Raw genomic sequence first — 11,161 nt, forward strand, 5'->3', positions numbered from 1 at the left:
GAGAGAGAGAGAGAGAGAGAGAGAGAGAGAGAGAGAGAGAGAGAGTTTAGAAATAATGGCTATTTGTATCACACATTGTTAAATTAAATACAATAATATGTTTTTGAAACTGAGGGTAGCATATTTGGTACAAAAACAGACATCCTGTGTGATGAAATGGTACCTGGAAAACAGCACACCCAAAACATTTTCACTTCTCTTTTTATTCAAATGAAAGGAATCGTCTCTCTCTCCTCTGCTTCTCAGTAGCTCAGTCTCCACAATGGATACAGTCATCTTCCTTCTCGGTAAGCTTTGTTTTGTTTGGATTTAATTTTTGTCCCATAAATCAATCCAGTTTTTTTAAACAGTTAAAAATATAATTTTAATATGTTGTGTTTTTTTATTATTTATTATTATTTCAGGTCTTTTGTCTCTGACACATCTTGTTGCACCTCAAGGTATGGGATAATCTCCAGATGTTTTTTAGGTTTGTAAACAAGAAAGCTTGTGCACTAGTCTATTTGAATATTTATTTTAGCTGTTTAGCCATCAAAGAGTCATTTTTATACTAAACCCAGCTGATTTTAAGTAACTCAGCCCTGGGTTTTTTTCTTTTCAGCTCCCTTGGTCACCTCRTTCCGTGCCTCTGTTGAGATTGTTTCAAAGGCTTCGAGGATCTTCACCGGGGAGAATCTGGAGCTGAAATGCAGCGTTCCTGGAGACTACAAGTCATCCTACTCGAGCTTTCTGTGGTTCAGAGGATCCCAGAAGCTGCCACAGACCGAGGAGACCATCAGGCTGTGGAACCTCAAGGTTAAAGATGCTGGAAAGTTCTCCTGCCAGGGAACAAGAGATTCAGCTTTGGGAGCCATAAAAACTCAGCCCAGTCTGCCTGTGGAGGTCTATGTGGATGGTAGGATCTTATTTGAGCAAATATTAAAAAATGTATTTATGTTTGCACTTGAAATGGTTACACTAGCTGATCTGATGAGTTTCTTCTTTAGCACTAAGCTGTAAAACAAGCTGATATGGCTCATTTCTTCTTTTGGCTGTTCCCTCCCATCTGTCCTCACTCCAACTACCCCATATCCTCTTTAACTCATCCTTATATCTCCTCTTTGTCTTTTATTACATCCTTCTATCAATATATCCACCCGTTCTCTTCCGCTTATCCGAGATCGGGTCGCGGATAAGTGGAAGAGAACAGACGGATATATTGATACTTCTATCCATATACAGTATATACATATATATGTTTTTAGGAGGGTGGGCCATCCTGCAAACACCACCACACCCTTTCATCATTGGAGAAACCATGAATTTGTTGTGTCGCCTTCGAGTAAATTCTCCAATTCATGAAACCATCTTGTACAAGAACGGCAATGAAGTGATGAGACAAAATGGCTTCRGCTTAAATTTCATCTTGACCAACGCGACCATTGAGGACAACGGGATGTACTCCTGCAGAGCATCTTGGGATGTGAGGGGTCAGACAGTCTCTGTGAGCTCTGTTAACACTCCTGTACAGGTTTTAGGTGAGTTTACAGGAAGTCGCTGCTACTGACCAACAAATAGTTCAATTGCTGGAATTTAAACATTTAAACTGAATGATGCGTCCTGCCTCTGTAATCCCCCCCCACCCCACCCCCACTTTTTAACAATCTGTTGCAGAGATTCTGTCCAAGCCGGTGTTGGAGATTGATGCTGATGCAAAGATTGGAAAGGATAAAATTAAGCTCATCTGCCACGCCCAGTACAATGCTCCAGCTCCCACCCCTCCCATTAACTACTACTTTTACAGAAACAACAACCGGCTGGGAACGGCGACTTCAGAGAACCATGACCTGGTCAGAAAGATTCCGGGCTGGTACAGCTGCCGGGCCAAGGTGCCACAGTTGGGTCTCTCAGAGTGGAGTGAGGCCCGAAGTTTTGGAGACGTTACAGGTGCTTTAAAGTGAAAGTAGCCTACTTTGTGTGTCCTAAACTAATACCTTAAATTCTTACGCCTTGTACTATCAAAAGAACAGAACAGATGTCGCATTGGTTTTAAGGCCACTTTGTCTCTCACCCAATAGGAATACTGATGCCACGTGCTCCTGTAAACTCACATCCTGAACAGTTCCTGATTCATGAGCACTCAGAGGACTTCACTCCATCCTTCACTGAGAAAATCAGTCCATCCTAAAAACCAGTTTCCAAACCAAACTCCACCTCCAAAATATTGAATTGTTTTCTAGAGCAATTCATTTGTTTAATATGAAGATATCTGGAGTTCCTTTAAACTTAAAAGCTCATCTTTTTAACATCAATCATGACTGGTCAATGTTCTATTATACACTGATGCAAATATCTGTACCCAGAGTCCAGATTTTTTGATGTGTGGTTCTGTTGAAAGGTTAAATAATTAACATTTTACCTGTTGTAAATAGCTATTTGAATGGATCGATGACAGCTAGTCGGAGGAGGGATAAAACAAAAGTGGATTGCTGGTAACTTTAAAGGTCAAATTTCTAAAACTCTCATAAAATTGATGCAACTGGTATTTTATTTACATTTACTGTGAGTTTCACTTTCAAGTGCAGATAGCAGCAGCTAGCTGTAGCTCTTCCTGTGCACCTCCTGCAACAACCTATGTAATAAGAAACTAATGGTGATGTAAAGGTTAACAAAATAGCTTGAATCACAAAATGTTTTTGAGACTGAAGTAGTATGAAGGCGGCTCTAATTTCTTTATACTGAGTTTGTTGAAAAGAGCTATCTACAACAGATAAGATATTCATTGTTCATAACATTTCCAYAAAACCTTACTTTAAAAAATTTGGAATCATGCCTTTACCGCTTCATAAAACTTTATACATGAAGTCGTTTGCAACTGCTGTCATATTTTTAATCAAATAAAACATTCTGTGTTTCTGCTGAACTTTATTATCAATGAACACATTTCATGAACTAGCTTATAGAAAAAACTTTGTACATAAATAATGGAAAAGCCAAGAGATACCGCTGAAATGTTCTACATTACAGAAAGATAGTAATTCTAACCAGACTTAAAATACCTTTAATAATATAGCAATGGATCACACTGAATATGTTGCATGCTAAAACAAATGTAAATTCTTCACATAATTTTTGATTATACAAAAAAACACTGAGGGAAATCAAGGCGATAGTTGCAGGTGTACAGTAACAGAAACCACAAAAGCACGTCAGTGTACACACATGAAGGACTCAGGCATGGAGCTGGTAGCAGGTCATGGGATCAAAACACTTTAAAGTATAAATAAATATTTCAAAGTTAAAATGAAGATTTAATCTACAGAGTGAGTCAAAAGTCAAAGGACACCTTTTATCTCAAAAAATAACCAGGAAAATTAAAATTCCGCAACAAGTAATGGGTGAGGGGGGAAAGAGGTACGTGCTACTCTAYCTTTTAGGCTATAACCAAAATATAGCCACCATCATGAAAGCCATGTTGGCACTTTTTTCCTGTGGGAAGCTGGTAATTTAGAAATATCAATTAAGATTAGAATTGCCTCAAAAATGGATTGCTACTATCAAAAGTTACTAGCAAAAACGTTGCAACAACTAGAACGTTGCCTGTGATACTCAGCTGTTTGAAGTGTTGCTGTTGCTGAACATACCACCCATCTTCAGTACCTGTGACAAATACAAGGTTTGAGTTTTTTGTCTTGATATATTCTGAACCACAAGAAATGTTGCAGATCTGATTTTGGCAATCTATTTCTGGGACAAATCTGATCGTCTTTGATATGCTACATMTCTTTCCAATGGAAAAATTGGGGGCTCTCAAGATGGTGGTAATGGTCAAAAAGATAGGCCGCCTCACTCATTACTTCCTGGGCTTTTAACATATTTCATATTTTCTTTCATCTCTTTTGACTCATCCTGTGTAATACAGTGTTAACATAATTATTCTTTACATTATATACTGCAAAATTCCTGTGTGTTTCTTTTATTGTGTTGTTTTTTTATTGTTATTGTAAGTGATTCATTAGTCTGCAGGTTTTAGATTTACTGATGTTAAATTGTTAATTATCACCTGCCACAATGAAAGACAGACAATCACATAATCATATGTTTTGTGTTTTCTTTTGTCTGTCTGATAACAAATATCTCATGAACCACAGGATGATTATTAATTAAACTTTCAGGAAGTATTCATCGGACAAGTGAACAACTTTGAATGTTAACCTAAATTAGACAGAGACTTTTTTTTTACTTTGGAATGCAAGACAACATATTTTTTCTCCATAATTCAACTGGTACTTGAAAAAAATTAGATTATAATGACAAAATAAAAACCATATTCAAGCAGCTTATAGCACCATTAGCATTTGGTGTTCTTTACACTGTGGTCAAGTGGTGACACTCCAGCTGAGGACCAGATTGTCAGTATAAAGGAGTGGGGTTCAGGGTTTGTCTGGGTAAAGTAAAAACCCAGAGAAGATGCTGTCGTCCTCACTGCTGGCATATACCCCATTCCAGTCTCTGAATGTCTCCATCCAGACCTGATCACCTGCCGCCAGCCGTAACACCACCAGAGTGGACGCTTGGTCGATGTCTTGACCGTACAGAGAGTCTCTCGTCCTCACTTTCCTCAACCCGTTCACTACCAGCGTGGCTCTTAGCGGCTGATTGCGCACTGTGAAGTGGAAGGAGAAGACGTAAACTCCAGGGTGGACGCACACAAAACTGTTAGAGGTAATGTTGAAGTGGTTCTCTTCGTTGTAGAAGATTTTGTCAAAGCGGATCGGGAAGCCAGAAGGAGGAAAGGATTTTCTTGGGGAGATGCCCACACTGAAGGCAGACCGTTTCGGAGAATACCCAAATCCCTTGGCTCCTTTGACCCCACGAAAACCGCGCTCCCCTCTCATCCCAGGGTACCCTCTTTCCCCTTTAGGCCCAGACAACCCTCGCATGCCCTGTGGTCCTTGAGGGCCTGGCACGCCTGGCTCTCCTTGTAGTCCAGGATGTCCCGGGTCGCCTCGAATGCCAACAGGACCTGGGGTGCCGTGCTTGCCATGCAGTCCTGGTATTCCCATTGCACCCTGAATACCTGGAGGTCCAGGTTCTCCCCGTTCACCTTTAGGCCCTCTTTCCCCAAATACACTACAGTCTCCTTTATCTCCTTTCTCTCCCTTAGGACCCAGCTCAACAGCTGTTCCTGGAGGTCCAATGGGTCCCTGTGGTCCTGGTTCTCCTGTCTCCCCAGCAGTACCATTCTGGCCAGGTTCTCCTTTTTCTCCTTTCTCAGCTTTGACACCGTCCAACCCTATTTCCCCCTTTTCACCTTTGTAGCCAGCATCACCTGTAAAGTTAGAACAAAAAGTCAGAACTAATGAAATCTGACATAAATGCATAAAAATATCTGAAATACTCGATACCTTTTAGTCCTGGTTTCCCTGGAATTCCTGGCGTCCCTGGAATACCAGTGTTTCCTTTGTCACCTTTGTCTCCTGAGAATTTTTTAGAAATAAGCTAAATTAATATTTGAGGTGCGCTACCAGGTTAAAGACAATTTCATGATGAACGGTACACAAGTTTCTGGAAATAAAGTGTTTGTAATGTTAGAATCAGTTCTTTGTCTTTGAATTCAGGTGCATGAAGGTAAAAGATGCTAGGTGGCGCTGTTGTCCTTGTTTAGTTTGATGCCATTACAGCACATCCCCCTGATAAAAAGCTTTTGCAAAATATAAAATAGCAATGTACTGTTCAAAACGTTTGAGTTATTCCTATTTTTTGTTTGGTTTTTGATTTATGAACCACTTCCTTGTGATCTATTGAACATTTTCTCCACCTTGAAAGTCTTTCAGTGTTTTTCTTTTCACGTTAACTACACTTTCACTCATTTTTGTCTATTATCTTGTGTCCTATTTTGAGTCTTGGCTGCCTTTTTTTCTATTGAATTTTACTTTTACATATTTACATATTRTTCAACTGCTGTACATGTTTTGCAAGTATACAGCACAAAATGCTGTTATAAATGGACAGATGTTAAAGAAAGCTAAATATTWATTTTTAATTAGGGGTGGTTCAAAACTTTTGAACTCTTCATCTGCTTTTCTTTGTTTTCAATATAGTTTGTTGTATAGCTTTACACAGTGAATGCATACAAAGTTTACAATGTGAAATTTTAAATGAACATAAAAAAGATAATATTTACCTTTTTCWCCTTTAAAGCCTATAGGACCACTCATGCCAGGCGGTCCAGGTAAACCAGCAGGACCTGCAGGGCCAATGTCACCTTGAGGCCCTTTATAAATGAACATAAATGATGCTCAAAATGCTTTGATTGCACACAAATGCACAAACAAAAGTTAAAGTCAGTGATTAAAATACCTGCTAAGCCTCTTTCTCCTTTTAGGCCCCTGGGCCCCCTGTCGGGTGGACAGCACTCGCAGAAGTTGAAGTAGCACTCGTTGTAATCCAGGGTATAATTCTCTGGGCCGACACCAGGGGGTTCTGTGTTTTCACTGTAGTACGGTGGATAGAGGTGACTTTGGTATGTGGTCTTCACTGTGGTGGGCTGAGGCTGGGGCTGGGGCCGCGGCTGGGCTTGCACAAGGTTTGGAGTCACCACTATCTTCAAAGTCTTGGGTGCRCTGGTGGTGACAGGTTTGTGCACGGTGACCTGAGGGATGGGCTTCTTTGTGTACAGGTACTTTGGTTTGTGAGTAGTCTTTGCTTTAGCTGAGAACACCACGGTGAAACTCAGCACAGCTACAGCCACAAGAGTCGACTGGCAGGAGATAAACCTCATGGTTGACTAAAATCTGGAGGGTAAAAAGCATGGATTTGTCAGAAAGTTCCATTCCACTCATCATGGGCAAGAATGTCATATTCATTATGGAATTTTATATTCCCACAATTTTTCTAGAGTTGAATGACTGTCCAGCATAYGTCAGTGATTTTATAAAACAAAACTTGAGCACACACATTTGAATTAATTGTGGCTTTCATCTAACCAACACAGGGCTAAGACTTTGCATWTGGTTCAGACACATGCATWTAAACTCATTAATAGTTAAATTGKTTGGTTTCCTGGCATRAACCCAGCTCTTAAGCATACTCCACAAATTTACAATCGGGCTGAGGTTGGAGCTTAAGGAAGGTCATTTCAGAAGCTTAATGTTAGCTGGTTTTCTCAATTCAAAAAACAGTTTGGATGTGTGTTTAAGGTATATATCCTTTAGAGATATTTAGTCATTTAGCTGTAGATTTGAGGTGAAGTTGTAGAATTTGGAGGTATCATTCCACCATGCKTGTACAATAATCTTGACTTTGAAAGCTTCACCTTGACTCCACCAATCATACTTCATGTTATTGTGGCAAAATAGTTGGATCTTTGTCTTGTCTGATGATAACATTGTTTTTCAGAAAGCATTTGGCTTGTCCATTGGGCTTGAAAATGTTGCATTTAGTGCAGAGGCTTTTTTTCTTTGTCAGCAAAGTCTCAGTCCTTCTTTCGTCTGAGCCCTCTTCAGGGGTCACCACAAAGAGCCGTCTTACTCTGTCCTCTCCAACGATATCCACGTCTTTTCTAATTACCTCCAAGTTCTCTAACTGCATCCGTACATATCTCTTCRCTGCCCTTTCTTTTGTCTTTTTTCCTGGCAGTTGCATCTGGACATGTCCAAACCATCTCAATCAGGTCTCTAACTTTATCTCCCAGCAGTTCAGCCTGTGCTGTACCTCTGATGATCTCATTCCTAATCTTATCCATGTTGCATTAATAAGGAGAATCTCAACATCTTCAGCTCTGACAYTTCCATTTCTGTCTCCAAACTATACAACACAGCTGGTCTCACAGGTCTTTTGTCTCCTGAAACATTTCTCCATCCACTCCATCCTGCCTCTTCTTCACCTCTTTACCACAATGGTTTTCTGAACAGTTGACCCTGAAGTCCTGCCTTGTAGCCTCACTCTTTCATCTGCCTCCTCCTCATTCACACATCTGTACTCTGTCTCTGTTTGCTACAGCTGACTTTCATTCCTCTTCTTTCAAGTGCAAACCTCCACCTCTCCAAATTCTCTTCCACCTGTTCCCTGTTCTCACCAGAGGTCAAAATGTGATCTTTAAAGTCCATGGTGATSTAAAACTCACTTCTCTGTGGACAATGATACTGGTGTTTCATCAGTTTCCATTTCATGGCAGAGTTGAGTCTTGGTAGTTCCTAGGTTGAACTAAATTCCTTTCATCTGATTGACTGTTCAGGGCTTCTTTCCAAACCTTAACAAAGTGGCAATACATCCTAATAACTATAAATAATACAGTTATTTGAACAGCTAAACTTGGGATTTGAATTAGTTTGAACTTGTATAAATTCAATCCTTTCCTTCTTATATTTTCACTTTAGTTCCTAGAACCTTCCCATTGTACTGAGTATTGGTCAATCCAATGAGTAATGTTAAAGACAATGTACTAACTGCAGTCAGTCATGATCAAGATGTTAACTGGTCTTGGCCTTGTGGAGTTAAAGACATCCTAGAACCTTCAGCATACCTTTAAATAAGAGATTTAGGTAGATATTTGAGCCCATGCTTCTAATCTTKGAAAAAATCCACAATAAATTCAACTTATGTACCCAAATCTTAATTCTAAAAGTCCCTGACAATGCATGTTGTAAAATCATTCCACCGGAAAAAGCAAGATTCAAATAAAACATTAAAAGCCCAAACTTAATATTGCATTTATGCCATTATACTGCATGTGTATGTTAACATCTTAYGACAAACCTACTTCAGTTAGCTCAAGTTATTATGTGATGCCAATAAAAACATTTTGCCACATTTGTGTTTTCTCAATCGTAACAATCTATACACCAACAAATTCACCTAATGATTAGTTTTATTGGTCGCTTTTCAAATTATTTTATTTTAAATATGCAGCAAAGTCCATGACTCACCCAGTTATGCATAGGTAAAACTGTCATTTATCCTCAGTAGCAGAGTCTTGGAATCAGCACCAGGAGCTCCAGGTCTTTCTGATGACTCTGCCAGGATTTGGGTGAAAGACCATCCCACAAATAAGGGGTATATGTTTGAAGCAAAGGGGGAGGTCTAAAAAATCCCACTAAGGCGGACTGACCCAAGGAGAACCACTGTGCTGTAGCCCATTTTCTGTACCCTTGCTGTGTAGAAAGGTGCTTTTGTGACACAGAATCCAGGGCCCGTCATGAGCACTCCCTCACTGCGGGTTAAGCAAGGAGCAAAGGCCGTGGGGCAATGGGTCACCCGATATGGGAGACATTCCTTCTGTCCAGGCTCTTAACGTGGGACAAAGCCAAGCAAAGAGAAGTCCGAAACAGAGACCAGAGGATTTTTTTTTCCTTTTTTTTCTTTTTAAGCAGAGGTTTGGACACACTTTGATTGTTGTAGCTGCAAGAGAAAAGGGGAAAAGTTTGTGCAATTTTAAGCAGTGTTTCAAGCTGATGCTGATTATAAAATCTGTAACTGGTAATTAGAATGACTTATTACCAGATACATACATTGGCACATGACACAGGGAGCTCATTATGCTCAATCTGCCGATACTTGGTGAACATCCAGAGGAAAGCTTTAGCTTAAAGAGCTCCGATGATCACTCAGGAGCTGCTAAACTTGAGCTGTTTGTCGAATGAACCAGCTTATCCCTTTTAAATCAGCGCAGTTGCAAAGCTCGCCTGATCTCTGAGGTCGATTTTTCTGCACATGAACTCTCAAGGTTRTTGGCAGTGACATCTGTTAACTATGATTGTGTGGCGGGACAATGACTCATTCTTACAGAGTAACCAGATAGCATCGGGTTTTTGTAGAAAGGTGATTTTCTGGTAGCTGTCTAGTTGAAACTCTTGACTTGCCAGTGACAAAGGATGTTTGAAAAGTGGACATGCYTCAGTTGCCAAAGACCTCATGTCCCTGGAGAGATCTGTGTCCGGCTAAAACTGAACAGGGATACGGGAAATGAAATTTTAGGGAATTAGAGAGGGTTGATGGTGGAATGAAGGAATGAGGCAAAAGYTACTTTTTGTTTTRGCTATTTTATCCTTTTATTCTCCMTAACACACGYCCCCACTCTCATGCTTGTCRTCTTCCTTTTCCCCCAGCAGCTAATAGAGCAAAGTGTCCTTGGTTTACCCCAACCCCACCACTTCCAAGAAAATATAATGGATGAAGTGTGAGATATGCAGAAATGCTCTGAGAAAAAAAAGGTTTCCTCTGGGTTTCTCCATGCCTGACCTCAACAGCGTCGTCTCTCAGTTCTATTCAGACCACACACAACAGCAGCGGTCAGTTTACAGCGCTCGGCTAGTCACAGAGGACCCAGGTACTACTCACCTGCCCATTGATTTAACACTGACACCGGCCATGCCCTCAGCCTCCATCCCACACACTCTAAAGCACTTGGAACAGGGAAGAGTTAACTTACACAGCCGGTGCAGCCGAGTAGAGAGAGGACCAAAGATGACTCGGATGGATGGAGGAGTATTACCTTACTTTAACTCTATTCATGTAAAGGAGATCCTGAAGCTGCTTTGAGTGAGTACTGAGCAGTTACAGGTAGTCGGTAACAGAGGAACACGTTCTAATAACCAACAAAGTCACCAGAAAATTCCCCATCACATTTAAAAGCACTAAGAAAACTGTTGATGGTTTTCTGGTTCTTTACTGAGCTCTTATCAAGGAAAATCTAAACCCTCCGACTTTAGAAAGCGACCGTGTTGGCGCTGAGTTTTGCTTATCAGATGAAGCACAGAAAAACTTTTTTACTTTCACTCAATCTCAAACAAGTCTTTCAAAAGATACGGTTGCTGGCGTTCTTCAGAGTAAGACATTGTGTTTGCACAAAGTTGGTTGTGCAAACACAATGTCCTCTTGCACACAAGAAAACCAGTGGCAGTGGCAATAAAACCATCGCCAACGCTGTAAAAAGATAAGAATTTGTTATAACTAGGGGTATCTGCTGAAGATGACTCTCAGCTTCTGTAAAACCAGATTTTAGTTAAATATTAGTAAAACTATTAAAGGTTTTGTCTATTTTTGTGTTTGCTAATGCTGTTTTGGTATGGTGGCCATCTTAAGTTAAATTATTTAATATTTACCTTCTACTGCTGCAACTGTGTGTGTGTGTGTGTGTGTGTGTGTGTGTGTGTGTGTGTGTGTGTGTGTGTGTGTGTGT

At 40.3% G+C, this 11,161-nt stretch overlaps 2 protein-coding genes across 2 annotated transcripts; one reads left to right on the plus strand and one right to left on the minus strand.

The window, feature by feature from the left end:
* Window positions 1-414: 414 nt before the first annotated feature.
* On the plus strand, window positions 415-3,929 carry LOC106519409 (high affinity immunoglobulin epsilon receptor subunit alpha; the record flags this gene model as incomplete). The annotated part of the gene is given in 5 exon segments (XM_014011070.1): window positions 415-440; window positions 602-895; window positions 1,245-1,517; window positions 1,654-1,926; window positions 2,058-3,929. Coding segments are annotated over 5 exon segments (976 nt in total), but the record flags the coding sequence as incomplete, so codon positions are not given.
* otol1b (otolin 1b) lies at window positions 2,888-9,034 on the minus strand. Its single transcript, XM_014011069.1, has 5 exons — window positions 8,910-9,034; window positions 6,343-6,776; window positions 6,167-6,256; window positions 5,388-5,459; window positions 2,888-5,311 (listed from the first exon to the last, which is right to left on the minus strand). Exons 2-5 carry the CDS (start codon window positions 6,761-6,763, stop codon window positions 4,413-4,415), a joined length of 1,482 nt encoding a protein of 493 aa, XP_013866523.1. The 5' UTR covers window positions 6,764-6,776; window positions 8,910-9,034; the 3' UTR covers window positions 2,888-4,412.
* Between the last annotated feature and the right edge of the window lie 2,127 nt (window positions 9,035-11,161).

The sequence above is a fragment of the Austrofundulus limnaeus genome, unplaced genomic scaffold, assembly GCF_001266775.1.
Source record: "Austrofundulus limnaeus strain Quisiro unplaced genomic scaffold, Austrofundulus_limnaeus-1.0 Scaffold76, whole genome shotgun sequence".
In the NCBI taxonomy this organism is placed as follows: domain Eukaryota; kingdom Metazoa; phylum Chordata; class Actinopteri; order Cyprinodontiformes; family Rivulidae; genus Austrofundulus; species Austrofundulus limnaeus.